Source organism: Propithecus coquereli, unplaced genomic scaffold (assembly GCF_000956105.1).
Source record: "Propithecus coquereli isolate 6110/MARCELLA unplaced genomic scaffold, Pcoq_1.0 Scaffold3, whole genome shotgun sequence".
Taxonomy (NCBI): Eukaryota; Metazoa; Chordata; class Mammalia; order Primates; family Indriidae; genus Propithecus; species Propithecus coquereli.
Genome location: NW_012148618.1, coordinates 18,742,527 through 18,766,109, shown reverse-complemented (window position 1 = coordinate 18,766,109; position 23,583 = coordinate 18,742,527). Strand labels below are relative to the sequence as shown.

Below are 23,583 nucleotides of genomic sequence, written 5' to 3'. Positions count from 1 at the left end.
ACCTTTCCCCTTCTTCCTTTTTCCCCTCCTTTATGGAACTGAATATATCTGGCTGTCTGATTTGGTTGCCAGACTAAATTAGCCCATAGTGGTCTGGCAACTATAATATTTGAAGTTCTCTAACTTGATTTGTTTTGACACATACATCTAGAGAGGAGGGAAATATTATGGTAAGTAGTCACACCTAAGGAAATTTATGACCTGTTTGGATTGGGTGATCATGCATTCCAGTTTGCCTGAGGATTGTCTCACTTTACATCTGTTACTTATGTGTAATTATTGATAACACCTCCTTTTACTCTCAGAAGTGTTCTGGCTTAGATGATGAATTTTTATGGCCACTTTATATTTTTATAAATGGTATTGGTTTACTTCAAATAACCAATCTCAAGAGTTAGCAATGATATTAACTGTACAAGGAACAATTGGCTGGTTTTATCTTCCTGAAGTTTCTCTGAGGTTCTCCTTTGTGCTATTAACATTACTATTTTTACCGTATTGATTTAAATTTATGCTGTCTCTTCCATGACTATTTCCATAACATATTTGGTGCCATTCTTAGACTTTGTGTGTAAATGGCTTTGGCATTGTGGTTGAAAAGCTGAATTAGTTGGGGCCCTTTGTGGCCTGATAGAAATTAGATTTCTGGGCAGTTGCACTTATTTGCAAGGGGATGAAGGACTGAAATGAGGATAAAAGGAAAAGAAGAGAGATTGGGGGATTGGGCAGTAAGCAACCATTTAATTCTAAAAATAATTTTGTTTAAATATGTAAGTTTGTTTTGGGGCATGGTGAGTTGGTGGCATTTTGTGCTAGCTTGACTTACTGCTATAAAATTCACTTCAGAAATTAAGGATTTAACATAAATAAAATATATTAAATCCTAAGCAAATCTATCCCAATTTCCAATTTTGTATATTCTAATATATATCTGTTTATTACTTTATGTGAATTGTGTTATATTCAAAATATAAAGTGATAATGCTTATATGACTTGTTATTTTTAAATCATTAATATTAATGTTCTTAATCAAATTACTTATCAATTCATTGGCTATGGGGAATTTTATAGTGAAATATAGTGTATAGTGTGTAGTGAAATGGAGCCCATTTAAACTGACTAATAATTCTATGGCTTTTCTTTTACAGGTCATGTAATGTTTGCAGAAATAAAAATGGAAAATGGAAAGTCGAAAGGCTGTGGAACGGTCAGATTTGACTCCCCAGAAGCAGCTGAAAAAGCCTGCAGAATAATGAATGGCATAAAAATCAGTGGCAGAGAAATCGATGTTCGCTTGGATCGTAATGCATAATATCAAACCATGGTTGGAACATTCCTACATCTGTTTTGCTGAATCTCCTAGTAGAAGTCATTTTTTAAGTAATACTGTATGCTTACAAAAGCTGTAAAAATGTACTTTTAAAACTCCCACCAGCTTTTAACAGTATAATGTTAAAAATATACTGTGATTTTTGTTAATCTCAAGTTTGGGTTTTTAAAGACAGCAAGTCTGGTCATTCAGTTTAAATGAATGGTTATACTGTTTTTAATGAAATAAGCCATTTTCTTGTTGTTTTCAGTACTACATAGTGGGATTTGTTTGTTTTAGTTTCCCCAGCTTTTATCAACTTACTGTGAGGTAAAACATAGATGTTTTTTTCAAAACTTCTGTTTTATAATATGTAATTAATTGCTCATGAGAAGAAAGGGCTCAGACAAATTAGGATGTGATTTTGGTTGGTTTTGAGTTACTTTGGTGATGAAGAATTACTGTAAGTTTTAGATTCTGAAGTTCAGGATGTTTTTTATTTGATTTAAACGAAGAAATGGATTTTTCCCTCTCTTCCCCTCCCTGCCATTCACATTTCCCACATAACACTATTAATAATATCAACCTCCACAACCCCTTATTTTATTATTTCCAATAATTCCAAGTTCATATAGAATCGATAGTGTAGCAAGCCCCAAGTATAATAATAGGCAGACTCCTCCCAACTTTTTGTCTAGTTTCCAGCCATTGAAGTGAACTGCTAAAAAGAGAAAAATAATTGAAATGTTGAGAGAGACAGTTATATAAGTTAGTCCTCTGCTGTTCACTTCTATAGGAGCTGATGCATTTATAAATGCAGTTTTAATAAACCATGGAACACCAAGACATAGCATATCAAATACATTGGATCCCACGATGTTAGACATAGCCATATCTCCTTTACCTACAAAAGAAAAACATGTTAAAATGTGCATACCAGTACTGTATTTTATTAATAGTCTTTATAAGGAAAAAACACTGGATACTTTTTGTTGTTGGTTGGTTGGTTTTAGAATATTGTTATTAGAGCAAAAGTCTTATTGAATTTGTATTTTAAAATTTTTCTTGGGTTAGTATTTATAGTCTTAACATTTATTTAATAATGATTATCTTTATTTATTAAACCATTTTTCAATAAGGTATGTAGCTTACTCGTTGCTTTTCATTCAGATGTAACATGGTTAATTACTATTTAATGCACATTTCAGGTGAATATTATTTGGGGGATTAGAGTAAGTGAAATTAATCTATTAAATAGTAAACTCTTCCTCTAGAGTCACTTTTTTTTCCTTCAAAGTATGTTACTGAGGAAATAAATATTTTTAAAGCTACCTTTACTCAGTGAATTCCAGCCAGGATTGAAGAATGGGCACTGCAGCTTGAGGGATCTCGTTCTTACCTTTTCTTGCAACCAACACACTTGAAATTGTGTCTGGTATGCTTGTTCCTGCTGCTAATAAAGTAAGGCCCATTACTGTATCTGGAATTTCTAGTGTTTCCCCTGTAATAAACATAGACATTACAAGTTACAAATCTTATAGATTGGTTAACCTGTCTTTACGGATATTTCCTTCCTGAATAAAAATAAAATAGGCACATTTAGATTTCAGAACCAATATGTGTTTTACTTAGTTTTTAGCTAGCAAAATATTTGAATCAGGTTCGTAATTTAGGCAACCAATGTAGTACAGATTTTTAACGGAAGATATTTAAAGATATTTAACAGCCAAAATACTACCAATGAGAAATTACCCTATTTGGTATTCTTATAGAAGTTGTAGATGTTCACCTTTTTTCGCATCAGGGCTGTTGTTTAATATATGCTAATGAGACTGATCATTTCCTCATTTTCTAAAACAGTTTCCTTAAAAGTAGTCAGAGTTAAGCAAATTATTTATAGCTATCTTTAAGCTATAAATGTGTTAACATGTATATATACATTTTTAAAGTTCTGCTTTAGTGATGTACCTTAATTTAGTGTTTTCTTTGGGAAAGTCCATAAATCTCTTGAGGAAAACAAAACCTATTTGTTTTCTACTTGAGTCTTTCTAACATATGGTCCCAATTTATTAATACTTCTGTTAAATTTGATGTCAGTTCAACATTTTTCAGAAATGTGTTCATTGTGAAAAACAGAACCAGAGGGAAGTCAAAAAAAAAAAAAAGATATTTAACTTTTTTTAATGTTGTAATTGAAAACTTGGTTTAGGATCTTTTTCTTTTTTTTCCTTAAAATATCAATTAAAAGAACTTAATTAGAAAGTTGCTTATTTATTGCATGCTTACATATTGATTCTCAAGTTGGAATTGGTTAATTTTTGTTATTGGTTTTGCTAGAGTTCATATGTACTTAAATAACACTAATATTTACATCTTGGTATCTGTTCTGTGATCTATTACTTGATTTTGCTCTCTTTTTATTTTCCTAATATCAAATGTGTTCTGGCTGAGAAAATATGGATGGATATCATGCAAGCTAATTGGACTTTTTATCATTAAAAAAACCCCCAATATTCTACTTTTTGCTAGTATACTATTCTAAGACTTATATATTATATTCTAATTTGGGAAAAGTCAGGGGTAAGTAGTTTTGTTTTTGTTTGCTTGTTTGTTTTTTGTGAAGGGCCAGATAGTAATTACTTTGATCTCTGTTGCAGTTATTCAGCTCCACTAGTATAGTGTGAAAGCAGTCACAGATAATATGTGAATGAATGGGCCTAACTAGACTATATTCAGTAAAAATTTACTAATAAAAACAAGCCGGGTAATGTTGGCACAGACAGTAGTTTGTTCACCTCTAATATGAGTCAATTCAGGTTAATCCTTTTGGGAGAAATTCCTGATTTTTTGGTCTATGTTTATAAATTAGTTTTTCCTTTGGGGACTAGAGCAGATTATGGCCAGCAGTAACAGTTAAACAGTAATAGTTAAGTCTTAATTTATAAAGGTAGTAGAAACCTACAATGAAACTTTATTTTATAGCCTTTTCACTCATTTCATAGTATGTTTATTTTGCCATATTCTAAAGCAAAATAAAATATAATCCAGTTAAATAGCACCCATTGTTTTCCCAAAACACTGGCTCCTTGCTCTGTTTTTCATTATGGAATGTAATTCAATATGAGGAGTTTATTGTGGATCCCATGCAATGTGATTTAATTATTATTGTAATAGACATCCCATGAATTTGATTGCATTTTTAAGATGATCCCTTGACTTGTACCCTAAGGTGTACAGTAGTGAGAAATATAATTGATATGTAATATGTAATTCACAAAACCTGAATGATCTTGTTATTAATATATTAATATTTAATCATTTTGTAAATAGCACTAATCTTTAGTCTTGTTGAAAAAGAAATTTGCTGCCTAGCTAGACTACTTGAAATGAACATATGCAATTTGTTCTCATATGAAATTATTTTCTTTTTAAATTCTGCTATTGTACTTAAAATACGTACCAGTAATTGTGACCATCCAAACCAGGATATATGTAAATGCAGATATCCATAATGCAGACATGAAAAAGGTTATCACAAAGTAGTTTTTCCAAAATGTTTTTCTACAATCCGGTGTGGTTAGAAAAAGTAATGTAATAATAGGAAGAGATAATACCCAAAAAATTCTTTTTAAGTCTGCTTCAGGCATGTTGAAAACACTTGGCGGATCTGTTGTGGAAAAATTAAACAATTTTGAGTTTTCTCAAATTGCCAATTAAGTTAGAAATGCCTATTTAGAAAGCTATATTGAAATAAATTAGCTGTATCAGTTTTTAAAAGGCTACTTTAAACAGTTGAATACCTCATTACTGATATTGTTGGCAAAAAGAAACAAATTGAAACTTTAGGGCAGATAATGTAAGATGTGATACTCAGCATTTCTTGATTGGGGCCTTAAATATATCAAAATGTCTTGGCTGACTCGCTAAATTATGTTAGAGATAGTGTTTATGAAGTGTCAATTGGCTATCTCTTGGTTTTCTGCATTGTGGATTGTCTTCAGTGACTGTTAGCTTATGGGATTCACTTGACTTCTAACCCAGATACTGGAGTTGTCTCCACTATATTGATGATGCCTCTGCCCGCCCTATGTGTCAGGTAATGATACTTAGGGAATATAAATTAATTTTAGCATAATCCTTTTATTAAGTTGCATATTTCATTCTACTTATTAAAAGTGGGGTTTTTATGTCTGTTTCATTACTCTTTTATTTACTAAATTCAGACTTTACCAATTCTTAAAAAAAAAATTAAGAAAATAGAAGGTAGTATATTCTACAATGTAACTTATGAAAGTTGAGTATGTTCTTTTATTCAGTTTAAGTTAGTGGAAGACAAGGATAATAATAATATATTGGATAAATAGGGGAATTAAAAATCGTTTAAAATTTGTATGTACTCATATATTAGATCAAATCACATTACAACTAATGCTAGTAAAATAACTCATAAAAAAGTCTGCCAAGCCTTAACCAATGTGCCATTAAGTAATATTAGAAATAATTTTAATGTAATCAAAGTACTTGGACTGGTTCTTTTTAATTTCTTGTTACAAAATTTAACTTAAAGATCCATAACTCTTGTACCTGAAAGACTAGAAGCTATACTTTTTGTAAGAAGGGGAAAAAGTGATGTGTTAAGTTTTTTAAATAGTAAATTAGAACAAATTCCCTTACTAATGCACTGAGTTAAAATTAATATCTATTTTATACAACCCCTTCATAAAAAAGTAAGTCACAAACTTAAAATTCTGGCCCTAGCCGAATTTGACCTCCTACTGAACATATTTATCTAATGTTTTGCTACTGCTTCAAATGACGTTTAAACCTCAACTGTTTTCTTCTTTCTTTTCTTCCAAACCAGGCTCTTTCCTGGAATTTCCAATTTTATGAATGGTGCTCCCATTTTCTCAGTCAAGATCACAACCTTGGAGTTGTCTTTTTTGCCTTTTCTGGCTCCGTCTAGTCCCTCAGTTGACAAGTCTTGCCGATGCTTTCTCTGTATTGTCTCACATCTGTTCTCTTTTTTTCCCACTGCTTTTACTCTACCTAGGCATCCAGTGAACACATTAGCTAGATGTGTTCTGTAAGAACACATCTTACCTCGTATTTCAGTTCTTCTATGAACATCAGTTCAGGATAATATTCCTAAATTAACAGTTGTAATAATTTCCCTCCTTACAAACCTTCCAAGATTCTTAACACCAGCATTTAAGATGTTTCATATCCTATTCCTTTCTGTCCATCCTTCTTCCTCTGCTTCCTTACTGTGCATATGCTGTGCTATATATTAACACTTTACTCTCTGTGTCATTGATATAATATAAAGACTTCAGTAGCTGTTACTTATTGGTCATAACATCAGGTCATTAGTTAAAATCTTACCTGCCCAGCAAGGCTCAGTTTAAATGCTCCTAACTCTCTTCACTAAATTTTGTAAACTCTGTTCTATTTATGAACCATAGTTACATTTTATCATTTTATGGTACTTACATACCTTCATATTTTAGCCGTTTTGCTTTCTTTTTCCTACAATGTTTGAAGTTCCTTAAGAGTAGGGACTTTCTCTTTATTAACTCTTAATCTCCTGATCTTTTACATAATAAGAACACAATACTTGCCTAATTGAAATGAGATGCTTAAGTTTTGCTAGACTTAATGGTGGGCAGGATATAGTTATTACCTTCAGAAATCTGACTAAGACCATGTAAACTTATAGAGAGCTGAGAGTAGCCAGAATCTTCATGAAATATTCCACTGTCAGTTCTTGATTGCCGACGAATGAATGGTTGACCCTCGTCTTCCCATCCCATCAGTGGCTGTTGTTCATTTCTCTCCTCCATAGCTTTGGCAAGACAAGTGCAGCAAGGACTGCATTTCTTTATAATATATTGGTTAATTTTAATGTCAAAACACAGCACTAATACATATAATCCATATATCAAAAGCAATAAAGTTCCTTCATACCTATAGATTAAAGAAGAGAAATTTGTGTTTTTAAAAAAGAAAGTCATTTTAGAGTTAATAGCTTTTGGGCAGTATCTATCTAATGATTCTCTAACAGAAGCAGCATTAGAACAATCAAACATTTCTAGGTATTTTTTGTTTTGTAGATTTGTCCAGTTGGTTATAACATTATTATGTATTTATTGATAAGAGCCTGATACTTCTTTCTGTATTTAAAAAAGAGGATTATAATTCATTGTCTTTATGTATAAATTCTTTCCAAATAGTAGGTATACAAAAATGCCTTGAAAATAATAATTGGAGATTTTCAAAATAAAAGTAAAACTAATGAATAGTGGGCATTTTCTACCTCAGTTCATTGGCATGATACATTTCCCAAATACATAACAACTATAAGAGAATATAATATCTGTTAATTCACTTCAACTGTGTCCATTCAAATTTTCTGGTATAGGAACTTTGTGTAAAATATTCAGAATATGTAAGGCTTTGGCTGGGGCTTTTCATTTTGTTATATAGAGATTTTTTGATGATTGTAATGTAGCTAAATTTGGTTTGTATTCACAAGAAAATAAGGACATTATAAAAAATTACTACTTAGATACGAAGAACTCTTTATACTCTGGCAGTTAGCTAATGTCATCACATTTGAACCTTGTGTTTACTTTTTATTTTATAGCCATAAATCTCTCTCTGCTACAGCTCAAAGAACAGAGTTCCTGATTTCCCTAATGGTGGGAACCTTAGCTTGGATACTCTCACAGTCACTGTCCCTTACAGACAACTGCTGAATTCCAGAAGGATTCCCAGTTTACCGACACAGTCTGTCTTTGGGGAAAAGAGTAGATGTAGATGACTGGATGATTCATTTAGAAATTCTGCTCCCTGTTAGATTTTCAGTTTCTTAATAGCAGGTATTATACAGTGTTCTTAAGTTGCGTTACTCCAGATGGGCACCATTTACATTGTTTTCTATTTTCTGGTGTCCTCTGGGGGTTGTGCAGTGTACGACCTGTGGGGCTGTGAGTTTTACATTTCTTTATCCCTTATGATGCCTAGCATAGTAATAGACACCTAGTAGATGCCTGGTGCTTATTAGTTGAAAAAGTTGATGTCTGTTCACTAAGTTGTCCCCTTTTTCATTTTCTTGGACCAGCTGGGCACAGAGAGATTATGGGAAAAACAATTTTTCATATTGAAAGCTAAACATTGTTGGTTCTTAGAGGAAGAAGGCTGTAGTTCCTCCTGCTAAATGAGCATCAGAGAGAAATTCGGAGGAATATGAAGGGACTTCTTTACTTCCTACACCGTCTTTCTCCAATCTTTTGTAACAATGACCACTTCTAATCAAGGCAAGGTAAGCAATAACCCAGCAGAAGGAAAAAGCCAACTGTTGAGACTTCAACAGACAACAAAAGTTGGGAAACTTTCTGAACAGGCAGCCAGTGGGGAGAAGGAAGAGTGGTGGTCTCCAGTAACTAATGAGAGAAAAAAGGAGACTGAGGTGATTAAAAAGAAATTGCAAAGTAATGAGAAGAACCCAACTAGTAGTATAATGAGCAAGTTAGTTCAGAGACTCATTGGAATATGGTGTGGAAGTGGCAGATTGACTGAAATAACATTTCTGAACAAAAAATTACTGAACCATGAGAATTTCCTAAAATCTCTCTCTGTAATTGTGTTGCACATAAGAGTAACAGTTATCTCAAGCTTACCAGTAGACTTGGTTGTCAAATATTATGCCAAGAACTGCTGCTACACTAATTGCGTACGCTGCACAGTCTCTGAATAGGGGCCAACATGAGAGCGTCGAAACCTGTCAAATGATAGTTAATTTATTGTTTCCATTATAGTGTAATTTCTTCAAGTACAATGCTTAGTTTAATACTAAAATTGCGCGTATATTCGTAGTTACATATTGTTATCTTTTGCATATTGCTTAGAGGAAAAGGAGTTTTAAAGAACAATTATGTTTCTAAACCTACACTGACTTTCATAAATTTGACCAAGAGCTATTTGTGGGTTAACTTTAAATTGAACACATGTTTTTCTACTGATTAATAAATTTGATTGAACACATTACAAGTGCCTTGTTGTTTGTCTCAGACTATGAACAGTTATTTTTAGAATCTATCAAGACAATAAATTTTGTTGAATGCAGTTTTCCTTACATACCACATTAGACAGCAAGCCACAGGCTGCACAGATGCCAAGGAGATTATAAATTGCAGATCCAAGAATGGTGCTAATGCCAATATCTCCCTTTGTGATAAATACACCTATGTGCAAGATAGTAGTAGCTAAGTTAGTGTTAACTTGAATAGAATAAAATCACATTGAGTAAGCAAAAAGTATAAAAAGCAATATTTACCTAGGAAAGCAGTAACTAATTCAGGAGCTGAACTACCCGCTGCCATGAAAGTTGCACCTGCAACATCCTGAGACAATCCAAGGGCTGAACATAAATGAAATTATTGTTATGCCTGATAAAGTGAAAGAGTATGTCTTTATAACTAAATACAACAGGTGCTCAAAGCTACAGCTGTACATAAAAACACTAATATTGACTTAAGCTGGAAAACTAAAATATGAAGGTTAAAAAATAAAGGAATCCATTGTCTTGGTTTCTTTATGAATTCATCACTTGATGCTTCTATAGAAAGGATGAGAAGGCCAGGAGACTATTGGGAGGAACGGCAGCTCAGTATCCTGAGTGCCAAGATGTGGGGTCACTTGGAACCCAGAAAAGAGACTCCTTTCTAACTGGTAGGGCTTATAGGTGAGTAGCAACAGCATGATAATTTGGGAATCCTAACCCAACTTGAAAGAGGGGAAAAAAAGATATTAGTAGTTTTTAAAATCTATAAATGAAGCTGTATTGAACTTGTTCACAAATTTGCAATTTCAACCTTATCTAATTACAAACAAGAAGAAATTACTTAGTTAACTAAAAACCCAATAAGTGTGATAATGTATAAATACAGCCTATTGATTTAAAACATAGACCTGTTAAAACTTTGCTCTAGAGTAGGAAATAAAAGAAAATATTGCAATACTGTTCAAATAGTTTGTGTATGTCTTCCAGACTTACAAGCATGCAAGTCCGTTAACTTCAGTCATTGACAGGATGAAAGTCTTAAGAAATCTTTGAACCTTTCAATTTTAGAGCTGAGGGACCTACTTTGGAAAGGAAAAGAGAAAGCCTTGAAGAAACTACTCTGCTTTGAGAAAGTTGAGATAAGGTGGCATCAGAAATCTCTAACCAGGCCTTACTGGTAAGCTAACTAGTCAGTAGAGGTAGCATGCTAGATGTTAAATTATTATTGTCTACCCTAGGTCTCAAAATGAATGTCAAAGTCAGAACTAGAAGTAAGGTTTTCAGAACTTGATGGCAGTTATTTGTTGATGTTTGTTGTTGTTTACTATACCTATGGATGCTTGATAGTTAAGTCTTCCCAGACCCTCAAACTCTGGTGTGCTTGTTTGAGTCCCTGTTATAGGTGGTCGATATATCCTTCTTCTTCTTATCTGTGGGACTGTCACCTGTTGCCTGCTCCCAGGTCCATCTCATTCTTTACTCTGGTGGGACATTGGCCCTTGAACTTACTGATTCCTTTTTTTTGTTTCTTGGTGTGGCAGATTGTATTTTACAATAATAGCTACGATATTTCTGCCCCACATGCATTTGCATAACCTTTCTATTCCCTATCAAAAAAAAAAAAAAAAAAAGGTAGAGTCTGTCTTCCTCTCTTGGGACATTTGTCCTAAGCCATCACATAAGTCCTGCTACCTCAAAACCCCCACACTGGAGAGACCTCATGAAGACCCCATAAAGAAATAGAGATGCCTGAGGAACTCTGGCTGTTTCATTCGCCAGATTGTGACTTTTTCCAGCCTAGGTGCCAGAAATGTGAGGGAGTGAGCTTTCAGATGATCCCAGCCCCATCCTCTGACTGTAGCTGCATGAGAGAGAGAGCCTGAGCAAGAACCACCTAGCTGAGCCCAGTAAACTTCCAGGACTGTGAAAGGTAATAAAGTGATTTGGGGTGATTAGCAGCAATATATAGTCATCTGGCTATTGTTCATCTATTTGTTGCATTTATTGAGTACCTACTATCTGCCAGATGCTTTTTTATGTGCTAGGAGTATGTCAATGAACAAAACAGACATGTTCCTGCTCTCATGGAGCTTTAATTCTAGTGGGGGGGAAACAGACAAACCAGATAGAATATGTATTGTGTTAGAGATAAGTAGCAAGGAGTAAAGGCAGGGAATGGGGATATAAAATGTCATGGAGAAAGGATTGAAATTTCAGATTGAGTAGCCAGAAAGGAGTTAACTGAGAAAGTAACTAAAGACTTTGAAGTGGGGAGCTAGCCACTTGTATACCTGGGATAAGAGTATCCTCGGGAGAATAAACGACTGCAGAGGTTCTGAGGTGGAAGCTAGCCTGCGTGTTCAAGAAACAGCAGACCTGTCTGTCTGGAATGAACAGTGTGAAGGGAGAGCGGTAGGTGCTGAGATTAAAGCTAATAGACCCCGTAATGCCTTATGGATCCTAGTAACGACTTTGGCTTTTATTCTGACAGATATGGGAAGTGGTTGGAAAGTCATCTACGTATTGCCTTCTGATGATACCAGCCCCAGTCATTAGTTTGATCCCTCAGGGTTATCTGGTCTCAGAGGCTCAACTAGCTCTAGTTGGAGCTGTTTTGACACCTGATAAACCATTGTGAAAGGTTCTCTCAGGATAGTTAGAATTATCTAATCTAGGCCCTTTATTGTATATCTCACTATTTGCCTTTGGTCGTGTCACTTGATGAACATCTATCTGCATTGACTAATGAAGAGAGAGAAGGAATGATCTGTGTAGCTTACACTTTGTCTTAGTTTTGTGTTGCTATAAAGGAATACCTGAGGCTGGGCAATGTATAAAGACAAAAGATTTATTTGGCTCATGAATCTGAGGTCTGGAAAAACTCCAAATTAGGCATCTGGTGAGGGCCTCAGGCTGCTTCCACTTGTGGTGGAAGATGACAGGGAGCCAGTGTGTGCAGAGATCATATGGGGAGAGGAAGCAAGAGAGAGGGGAGGTGACTGATTGTTTTTAACAAACAGCTCTGGAAGGGAACTGGTAGAGAGAGTGAGAACTCACCCCCAGGGAGAGCATTAATCTACTCAGGAGGGATCTACTCTCATGACCCAAATACCTCGTGTTAGGCACCATCTACCACATTGGGGATCAAACTTCAACATGAGGTTGGGAAGGGCCAAATATCTGAACTATAGCACATTTCATAGTATTTCTTTTCTTGGTGAGAGTGTATAATCACTCTAACCAGTATGTATATACATACACACACACACACACACACACACACACACACATAAACGCACACAAATATATGTACTGTATTCTTATTACAACTCAGTGATCTGTAGTAAGAACAACTGGCCATAAAAATAGAACAAAAAGATAAAGCAGATTCCTTGGTGATTAACTTTTTTTTCCATTTTAGGAATTTACTTCAAAATCATATATAACATGTATACATGCATGGTATACGATTCACTTCCATATATATAATTTTGTATTAATAATATCAACTATCCTCAGATATGAGTGGTAGGATTCCATTTTATGGATAAAGAAACAGGTCCAGGAGGTTAAGTAACTCAAAGTCACATGGATAGTAAGGATCTTAAATGTGGGGAGTTAGAGCATAAACCCTGTGTCTATTGATTCTAGGTCCAATGTTTCTGTTTTACCACAGAAACCTAGTATAAGAATGGCACTTAGGCAGACCAATTATAACTCGATGGGTGATTGAATCATTTTTTAGCCCCCGCTTCATGGCACTGGCATCATAACCACGCCATTCCATTTTTTCCTAGGGGAAAAAGTAGTTACCAGGAGTTAGGAGTACTTTGGAAGTTTTGTAACATATTCTAGAGAATTTATAAATTTAGTGCTACTGCGTATTATCATGAATTATCTTCCCAAATCAAATCAGGTCTAAATAATCTGTGGAAGAAAATGAAAAAGAACAGAATGCATTATCTTTAAATAACTGTCCAAACTTGGTGCCCCCTGAAGACTGACCAACCTTTGTTAGCACTAGCCGAAGAACACTACTTTAGAAAAATTCAATCTCAAGAGAAAGAAAAGGTGATCTATTGGGCTGTTGCAAGGTAGAAAAATAGGTGGCCCTTTAGAACTCTTTCCATCTCAAACGGCAGTAAGAATGAAGCTTGTTGCTATTCACTCAGCTCTAATTGAATTATGAAAAAAGATTTTGTGTAGATGGATGTATAAAACTTTGAAGATATTTTAACAAATTGTATCTTAAGGTTCTAAGAATATTTTATTAAATGGTTTATACCTTTGAACTTTAGAATAGATTGGCTTTGTCTTCCCTGACCTTTTGGGTAGAATTTCTCTCTGCTATAGTTTATTATTAAAGATAAATTCTTCTGGGTTTTTTTTTTTCCCTCTATCGCTATTACTCTTTTTTTTTCCCCCTCTATTACTCTAAAGGAATAATCACATTTCATTCAGGGTATAGTAGAAATGTTCAAGATGAGATTTCTCTATAGGTTTAGGTACCAATACGTTGTTATTATAAAGTGCAACTTCATTGTAATGAGCTCATTGTTAAAATTCATCAGATTTTTTCTCAAGTGTGTTCTGTGATGCCATGTTGGAAAGTTAATAACAGTTTTTGAAAATCTTCTTCTGGAAATATGATATAGTAGGAAGTATATTAAACTATAACTGAGACCTGGATTCTGGTCTGCCAGTAACTTGATGAGACTTTAGATAAGTCACGTAGACGAGCCTCGTGTTTTGCAATCTGTAAAACGGAGAGTTGGACTATACAATTTTTAAGGTATCATCTAATTTATTCAATCTTTACTCAAAATGTTGAATATGAATTCTTTTCCTTAAGACTCTACATTCTTTATTTTTAATTAAATTTATTTTGTAATTTAAAAAAACCTCAATCCTACATTATTGAAAATTTAGAGGATGGAGAGGAAAATACAGGGAGGAAGAGTCACTTATACTTTTACCATTATATTTTAACCACTGCTATCATTTTAATGTATTTCCAGTCCTTTTCACAATGCACATTTTAATATAGTTACAACCATGCTAGATACAATTTGGTGTCCTCTGGCACAATTTTTGTGTCTGCAAATTTTTGTGCTTTGTGAATGAATTAGAGTTCTGGGAACAATCAAAAGTCATTCAGACCCAACTCTAGTGACTAAAGTGAGCAGTCATGCTGAATAATTCTATTTAGGGTTCAAAACAAAATGTGACAGCAAACTATTTTTTTTTCTCTGATTTGCAAAACCAGTTCTACAATTAATTTCAAATGTATTTCTAGAAGTATTTTGAGTGAAATCAGCATCATTGTGCCTAGGGGAAAAAATAGTTACTGGGAGTTAGGAGTACATATCTGCATCTATATGCTCTGTGGTGTTTTTAATAATAAATAAAAACAATTTGATTACCTTATATTTACCACCTCATATTTTGTTTGAGTTATAAAGGAATGAATTCTGAAACTTGGCATAATGCTTGTAAAGGCTAGATTCCACCGAAAAAGAAGGACTCTCCCCACTCTCAATCTAATAGCTGTAATATTACAGTGGATTTCCACCTGCCCCGAAACTAGCATATAAAGCATATGCAAGACCCTTTACCTGCAAACCTTACAATTACCTGAGTTTTGGATCCATAACTTGTCCAAGGTCACAATGCAGAGATGGGATGAGAACCTAGATCTTTTTGACACCAAGAAGCTGCTCTTTTGGCTATCTTTGTGGGCAAAGTAAAGAGATTAATATATAGCTTTATCATTGTTATTGTTACTTTTTCATGTAATAGTGTCTTGGTTATACACAGTCTACTTAGCACTTACTTAGATCCTTATGCCTGGTGTAGATTTAGCTGCAATCCAAGGGGACCACAATTTAGATCAGAGAGAAAAGAACAACAAAGAGGATGAAATGCTCTTAGGAGGATGAATGTCTGTATAACAAGGAGGAAGCACTATTCTTAGATTCTTTGTTCTTTGGGAAGTTTTTGCTTCTTTAAATTTCATGAGGATTAAGAATCAAACAATCCCCTGAAACTGTAGGCTATCCAAATGCCATACTCATAGAATTATTCGACTCCCAGTTTTATCAATTTGGAAACAATTCTACTTGGAATTAAAACTTGCATTTCTTTCTCATTGTCTATTTCTGAAACACGAAGTAGGACATAGGCAAATATTAGTTCAAAGGAGAGTGAGTAAAAATAATCTTTTAATAAAAACGTAAATATTTTGTTTAAGTATATTTCCCCCAAATCTTATTAAGATCATTTTTACTTAAGACATGTTATAACTCAAAGGTATCAGCATGGTGGAGGATTATAATTTCTAATTGAATAGCATATTAGTGTAACATTTAAAAAGAAAAATTTCATAGCTAACTTATTGTGGAATTTGGGCCCTATCAAATGACTGATCTTAAGGAGTTTTTGGAATTTTCTATATCTGTATCTTGGAAAAATATGAGGAAAGCTGCTCTAAACAGTGGTTCAATACCTCTGAGATTCCCATTACATATCAAAAAGATATTTTGTTTTCATTTTTTGTTAACTTTTGTAAAAATGAATTGCTTATAGAGATGAGTGATAATAGTCCTATTTGGCCTTTAAGATAATCTGGTTTATATTATATTTTAAACTTATATATATTGGTTTATATTTAAATTAAACATAATTTAAAAGTATCACTTTCTAAACAATAAAAGATTGCTAAAGATGAAATAAAATGGTTGGCATGTGTGTTAATGTAAGAGAAATAAAAGGAACTTTAAACAGAATATTCCAGAGATATTTAAAGTATAAAGTTGCCGCATGGCTTATTAGATGAAATAAAAGAATGAGTTTCATGAGCTTACTTCCTACCTTGTGAAATAGTCCTTGCTTTTAGTTACCTTAAACTTGGTTTTCAAGCTCTAGCAGATGCCATATATATTTGGTTATTTGCTCCAAACTTATTTATATTGACTTTGATCATTCACCTCTCCATTTTTGTCTTTCCTGAGTAAAGAATTCTAAACTTTGTAGTCTGTTCTTGTGTAATAATGAATATTCAGTGAATGTTTCCTATGTGCTAGGTACCTGTGTAAGCAGTTCACTTATATTTTCTCATGTACTTGGCACACAGTGCTATGAACTAAGGACTATAATCATCCTGTTTCACAGCTAAGATAGCTGAAGCAGAGAAAAGTTAAGCATTTTGCCCAAGGTCACAGAGCTAGCAAATGGCAGAGCCAGGATTTGAACCTAGGCTGTGTCTGGCTCCAGGGCGGGCACTTTCAACCATCTCACTGTAGTAGTATGGCACTAGAGCATAGGATGGCAGTGTTCCAGCATTGTCATAGACCATTCGGCAAGTATATCAACATAGAGATATAGAAAACATGGAAAATGCCCCAAGCAAACCATACCAGTTATGACTGCAAGGTAATGTGGCTAACTTCACAAATTAAGGACAGGTCCTAAGACAGGCTTACACGAATGGCCAGAGACCACAGAGGCTCCCTTCCCTTCATGGTTGTCATTTGGATTCCACTCTGTCTCTGTCTCTGTCTCTGTCTCTCTCTCCTGCACACACTCCTCAGAGCACTGCCCCCCACCCCCAAGTAAGCACAACTGGTGGGGATAGGGAGCTGCCCTTGGATTTGTTCCTCACTGCGTGACCTCTAGCTCCCTTAGCTCTAACCTGGCCCCGGATAATATTACCCCTCTGATCACACTTTTTAACCCTTTTCCCAGGACCTCCATCCTGTTTCCCACTACAGAAGCCAGATCTTTTCTCAAAAGGTAAAATACTCTGTACAACTAGAGTGTGATATATTTTTCCCCTCTATAATATGGATTAATTTCACTTCAGCTGTCTGCGTTCAGAGAATCATCATTAGCTTCTTTTCCTAAAGAACCTAAATGGGGGTGGGGGGGGGAAGGAAGAAGATAAGATTAAAGGAATACCAACAGCATTTTCTTGTATTGGTCTCACACAGTTAAGATGATGGTACAGTGTCTCAGGCTGCCTAACAGAGATATGTGTTTTTCTAACTTTTCCACCATTGAAGGGTGGAGGAGAGGTTGTGTGACTTTTGTGATCATGACCAAGGAGAAGGAAAAAATCCTTGCTAGAAGCCTCTGGTGGTGCCAGCTCTAGGAGATATTGCCAGACCAACGTCTGTAGGTACAGACAGAGAGACAAGTCTCTTGACTGACCTGGGACCCTGCCAGAGAATCAGCAAGAGGCTCTGTTCTCCACCACTTCTGGCTCATCTCTGCTTGGAGACTCCAGTCCCAAGGCTCTCCTAGTCTTCACTTGCTAAACATCCTACTGCTGACCAAAGGAGCCCCTGTGGTGATTTGAGGAAGGAATAATGGACTGATGGGGCTAGGGTGCGACAGGGGCCTACTAATTCTCCCATTGTATTCTAGATTGGAGCTCAGAACATGTACCCCACAGAATATTTGGGCCTCATGTATGATGATGAGGTTCCACAGTACTATACTATAATCTCAGGTACATCTTAGACAAAATGTTTAGGCCTGGGAGCCTAATTATTGTGGGTAAGTGTTTATAACATGAATTTACAACCCCTATAGGTTATCAAAAATCTAAACTGATTTTTGTAAATAATTCAGTGTATTTATTTTGTAGTCTACTTCTTCCATGGTTACAATGGATATTTGATATATTTTTTTTGTCAAAATTTTCAGTGCTCTTGAGAGGAAAGCTCCTTATAAGATTGTTCAAGTAGAGCAGTTCTGAAACAACCATATTATGGCAGCTAATCTCAAACAAGGATGTGTAAAATTATATCACATAGCATTGAGATCATGTTTGGGTTTTGATATCAGAGAGATCAGGATTCTCTTTGTGTGACTGTGTGGGCTTGAGAAATTATTAATACCTACCATCTTGATTTTGGTTTTCTTATTAGCAAAATCAAAATATTAGTCTCTACTTTGTTGTGTTTTTGTAAAGACTAAATGAAACCATACATATATATATATTTAGCATCGTGCTTGGTCTTCTGCAATTGTATCATGATAAATAACTGATAAATGATAACAGTAGTACATTGTAGAATGCTTCAGTGAACTGTTTGAGGATTATGTTAGTAATTATTAATTGACAAAATGGGTGGAACTACTACAACTCAATTCTCATCAAGGAACTGTGGGGAAAAATGCAAAGCATTTGCAGAGTCTTCTGAAGCCAGTTTCTGTGGATGTAAACAAATTGCAGGGGACTTGTTTTTTATTGCTGATGTCATAATTTGGATAAGACCATGTTAGACCTTGAAAAGAGAAATGGCAGAATTAATTTATAGGCATTTAAAAAATTTTGAGCTAGCATTATTTCTATCTTATTCTGTTCCCAGTATTTTTGACACTGAAGACCAGGGTCAATTTTTAATAGCTGAAGATTTGGCAGTGGCATGGGCATCTATCAATCACACATCTATAATAGCTACCATATTATATTTCGGGGCAGAGTGACTCACTTGAGAAATGCGATTTTGCTGGTGATGTTTCAAAGTAATTTCACAAGTGGCAGGGTGGAAGTCATTATTTTAGACATATGAAGTCACTTAATGAAAATTATTTCGAAGTCATAATTTCTAAATTTTAATGCAATAGTTACTTCTACAGGGCTAGAAAAGTTTATTTACTTTTTACCACTCCCAAGATAATTTTTTATAATGAAAATTCTTGATGAATTTTTTCTTTTAGTCATGCCATTGTTCAGTAAAGTCATTGTTTGCAAATGTATATAATAACACCTTAACATTGAATTTTCTTAATTTTATATGATTAACATTTTTAATTTCTGGTTTTTTACATATTCTAATTATAAGTGTGGTATGGACACAAGAATGAATCAATAGATTATTAGAATAGATTTGGGAGTAAAGAAACAGATTCGCATGTATACAAGAATTTAGTATATGAAAATTGATCGACTTTTGGAAAAAGTAGTGTTTTATCCTATAGCAAGATAAATTCTTAGTGGAAGAAATAAATACACGTAAAAAAACTATCGTGTAAGTAGAAGAAAATATGACATTTTTTCTGAGCTAGGGATAAAAAGATCTTTCTAATTATAAAACCAAAAGGAGAATTATAAAGGAAAAGATTTATAAATTTACTTAAAAATGTTTTAACTTCGGTGTGATGGACACACAAAATACAAAAGCAAACAACAAACTATGAAAACATATGATATAAAGATTATATTAGAAAAAGTATTAATATCTTTATATATTTTTTAAAAGTCTTGAAAATCAATAAGAAAAAGACTAATACCCCCCAGTAGAATATGGGCAAAAACCCACAAAAACAAAACCACAAAATTCAATAAACATGCAAAATGTTCACTATCATGAATAATAAGACAAATACAAGTTTTATAAAATAAAGATCCATTTTAAAGCAATTAATGAAGATATTTCAAATATGTTTTTCATGGTTTTCTGGAATGAATGTTGCCATGCATTATGGAGGCTTAAATTGGCACACCCTATGTGGAATGCCTTTTAGCAGTTATATATCATAAGGCTTAAAATATGTATAGTTCTGCCTCTTAATCAGGAAATGATCAAAGAAGTGTGCAGAGATTTTATACGAATATGGGCATAACACTATTTAATGAAAAGTTTAAGCAAATCAAATGTCCAACGAGATTAATAATTTTAAAAATTATGATAAATTTCTACTGAGTGCCTACTATGTATTAAAAACCAGTGTCAGGTGCTTAAATCATTTATTGAATCACAGACTATCATGCCCCCATTAACAATAATGTTTTTGAAGAGTATTTAATGATATGGGGAAATGTGCATATTAAAATATTAGATGAGGAAAAAGAAAGACCCCAAACGTTGAAGATTCAAAAGATTTAAAGAAAACACACTGAGTGGTAACTGTGGGGATCTCAGGGTGATGGAAACATCGGTGATTTTACCTTTTTCTTCTCTTTTTCTTTTATTTCATTAATCTAAGTAAAAATAATATGTTAAAGTAATTTAATCCTTATTAAAGAAAATAATGTCAAGGTAAGATGTAATGTCAATGTAAAAAGTATATATTTACATCTATTTAAGTTAAATAATAATTGTTGTAAACTTATGCTAACCTATTCTATAGATTTTTTTCATTAAAGAAATGGGTGCTGAGTGCCTCTGCTCTTGCCAGTCACTGTTATTTATGCTACAGATACTGCTAGACTGCAGTGAGTCAGAGACAAAATAACTTGCCTTGCATTTTAGCAGGGGTAGTGTCGGGGAGTAGAGTAGGGCAATGAGAACAAGGAGAGCTTACATTCATGTTCTTTCCCTTTGAGAAGAAATGGTAGCAATGCATGTGTGTGGCAGGGGAGGGTGTTGAGGCTGCTGTTGTCTCTGTGCTGTCCTGTGAATACGTAATAGGAAACTCAACCCTTAACTTTGACATTACTGTGAAGTGACCATGCTCAGCCAATTAACTAACCAAGTGGGAGACAGAGACTGGAAACGCTGGCACTTTTGCTTAAATAGCGTAAAACATCACAGATATCCTGATTTTAGGGACCAGTGCGCCAATGAAAGTCTATCCTCAGAATTCTGGGCAACGTGTGCTGCTGAAGGAGGAGAACTCAGGGCTTGGACTGCTGATCTTGTTTTCAGAAACCAGTACCAGAGCTTCATTTTTAATAACTGAGTTTATAATTATCCGATACCTGAAGTCACTTTACATAGGATGTAGAATCTACTGTTCTATATATTTATTGATTGATTCTTAAATTTATCAATTAGTTTCCTTAATGGCAGGATGCTGGGAAAGGAAGAGGGGGAGGGTGGTCTTTAATTGCATTTGTTTATCACTTACCTCTTTAAATAAGGTTATAATGATCTTAGAGTAAAAATGAAAAAAGTTTTTTGAAGTATAAAATGGAAAGAATTAGGAATTTCATTTTCTTAGGAGTACATACAAAATGCATACAAGTGAAATCCTGGAACAGTTCTCATAACAAACAGCCAAGCAGTAGACAAACCGGAAGTTTCTGGAAATAGGCAGTATAATAATAACTGGTGGGTACCAACTTAAAGATGCTCTGATCCATGTTAACTACCAAGAAAAACCACACTTGGCCAATTCCTTAAGACACAGGACCCCACAAAACAGAAGTCACTGCTCTGTAACCAGTTGAGATGGAGAGGATTATTGCTGAGCTGTTTCAAAGAGAGCCTTATCTGTGTAACACACTCTTCCTGAAGGCTATAGGGGAGCTTTCCAGCCACTTACATTCACTGATGATTTCCAGGGAGGGTAAGAAGTACTCTTCACACACAATAGACACAGCCATGAACATGTAGAGGATAATTAGGAAGTAGATTATGATGCCGCCATCTCTGCGTTCCTGTTTTGTGAAAAACCCTTCGGGAAACTCCGATGATGGAGAAATAACACATTGGGTGCTGTTTTCTGGTAAGGAAGAGGAGATGAAAGTTTGAAGAATTTGGAGTCACACATTCTAAGCCCACAAACAGAGCTTCCTTAAAAAAACTGTAGGTGTCGGGTATCTGGGTAGAATTTTAAGAACCCAGTGTAAATGTATAACATACTTCCAAATATGACACAGTTATAGAGCCTTAAAAATTAGTTTCTGAGACCAGAAAGAGATGCTTTAATGAAATATGGTGATGATGGTATAAGAATTAAATTAAAAAGAGGAAATCATGAAATCACTCCTACTTGTCTGCTTTATTTCTAAAAGGGGATTCTGAACTCCTTTTCCTCTCCAAGTAAAAACTGTATCTCTGATGAGTACAGATTTCTAGTATCTGCACAGTTTCACATTCTCATTTCAAAGCCTAAGTTGTCCACAGGTCTGCAAAGAATCATCTGCTGTAGCAGAGTTTCTAGGATGAGAGATTTTTTTTTTCATGATGAAGTCTCCAACAATAAAAACTGGAGACTTGCTTATTTCATGATCTCTGCGAATTACTTCAGAACTATCTTTAAGAACTTATTTTAGGCACTGAAAGTGTTTGATATCTTTCTAAATTCTAAAATTCAGAGAAATTTCAAGCAGGAAGCATGAGTAAAAGTTATGTGAGAGTTTCCCTATCTTTGTCCCTTCCTCTGTGCGTGGTAGCAGCAGTAGCAGCAGTAGCAGCAGCGGCAGCAGAGGTAACTGACCCCAGTGTCCACCTACCTGTGGCCCTTGGGAGACGCTGGGGCAAGGAGGCTCCTGGGAGAGGCAGGTGCGTGGTGGTCCAGAGGATGCCGAGCAGTAGGGCCCTTCTTGCCCATTTTGGGGCCCCTTTTGTCTGCATTTCTGCTGTGCTCTCACTGCAGCGTGCAGCTTCAGGAAGGAGGGAGGAGAGGAGGATTAAGCTGGATCATGTGAGGAGTCTCCTTCCTGGCCAGTGCCCTGCCCAGGGCGCATCTCAGCAAGACCAGCACAGGAGACAGGGAGATTGGAGCAAGCCAAGCTTCTCTGACCAGGAGACCCAAGCCCTGGGGAGGCTGGAGGAGATAGGGCGGGAGCAGACAACCATTGTCAGCAGCTATTTCTATAGCCCTCAATCTCTGAGGGCAGAGCCACGCAGCTTGCACTTTATGAAAATGCATGGTTTTAGTTAATGTCTCCATACTGGCTCTGCTTTTGACTTTCTCTAGATTCGTAAAGACCTGAGTTTGCAACTGCTTCCACTGCTCGCTCTCCAGCCCTTGCTCCTAGAAGTTGTTGGGGCTGGTGTTTGTACATTCTTTTGCTAGCTTGGCACCATTTTATAATTCTGTTCTGGCCTCTAGTCTTCATCTTCATTTAGGGCTAAAGGCAGGAAGGCCAGTTAGGAGTGACTGCAATAATCTAGCCAAGAAATGATGGTGGCTTGAGCCAAGGCAGTGGCAATGAGGATGGAGAGAAGCCAACAGCGTCAAGAACTATTAAGGAGATAAAGTGGATCCTGTTTGATCATTGATTAGCTGTGCTTTCTGTCAGAGGGAGCTATCTAAAATGCAATTTTGACAAGCCAGGTAGATTTCAAATATAAACTACTATCTTCTCTAGCATTTAAGAGGCTTGCCAAGATGTTAAGAACTTGTGGCAGTATAGTAACCTGTGGCTAACAACAGCACAGGCTGTGGAACCAGACCACATGGTTTGAGTCCTAGCACTGCTGCTTACTAGTTATGTGACCTTGTGCAAGTTATTTAACCACTCTGCCCCAC

The 23,583-nt window shown here is 35.2% G+C and overlaps 2 protein-coding genes across 4 annotated transcripts in view; one reads left to right on the top strand and one right to left on the bottom strand.

Moving 5' to 3' along the window:
* Positions 1-2,448, top strand: part of MYEF2 (myelin expression factor 2) — a 39,473-nt gene extending 37,025 nt beyond the window's left edge. The window contains exon 16 of one of the 2 annotated variants that reach the window (XM_012649166.1): positions 1,150-2,448. In XM_012649166.1, coding sequence (XP_012504620.1) covers positions 1,150-1,313 — 164 coding nt within the window. In that variant the 3' untranslated portion in view covers positions 1,314-2,448. The remainder of the gene's footprint in view (positions 1-1,149) is intronic. The other variant, XM_012649167.1, reaches the window with a different exon arrangement.
* Positions 1,848-22,758, bottom strand: SLC24A5 (solute carrier family 24 (sodium/potassium/calcium exchanger), member 5). Of its 2 annotated transcripts, XM_012649169.1 has the most exons (9): positions 22,562-22,758; positions 21,649-21,828; positions 9,646-9,729; positions 9,450-9,553; positions 8,990-9,090; positions 6,991-7,274; positions 4,771-4,977; positions 2,710-2,811; positions 1,848-2,214 (listed from the first exon to the last, which is right to left on the bottom strand). In XM_012649169.1, exons 1-9 carry the CDS (start codon positions 22,680-22,682, stop codon positions 1,892-1,894), a joined length of 1,506 nt encoding a protein of 501 aa, XP_012504623.1. In that variant the 5' UTR covers positions 22,683-22,758; the 3' UTR covers positions 1,848-1,891. The 2 variants fall into 2 exon arrangements, with proteins under 2 accessions (XP_012504623.1, XP_012504624.1); XM_012649170.1 differs by lacking the exon at positions 21,649-21,828 and having other exon boundaries at positions 22,562-22,697.
* Between the last annotated feature and the right edge of the window lie 825 nt (positions 22,759-23,583).

Excerpts from the sequence above, each read along its gene's own strand:
- SLC24A5 (XM_012649169.1), bottom strand. The coding sequence starts at position 22,682 with ATGCAGACAAAAGGGGCCCCAAAATGGGCAAGAAGGGCCCTACTGCTC. Across the intron at positions 9,554-9,645 it reads ATTAGTTACTGCTTTCCTAG|GTGTATTTATCACAAAGGGA; the intron begins GTAAATATTGCT and ends TCTTGCACATAG. Across the intron at positions 2,812-4,770 it reads TTGGATGGTCACAATTACTG|GGGAAACACTAGAAATTCCA; the intron begins GTACGTATTTTA and ends TGTTTATTACAG.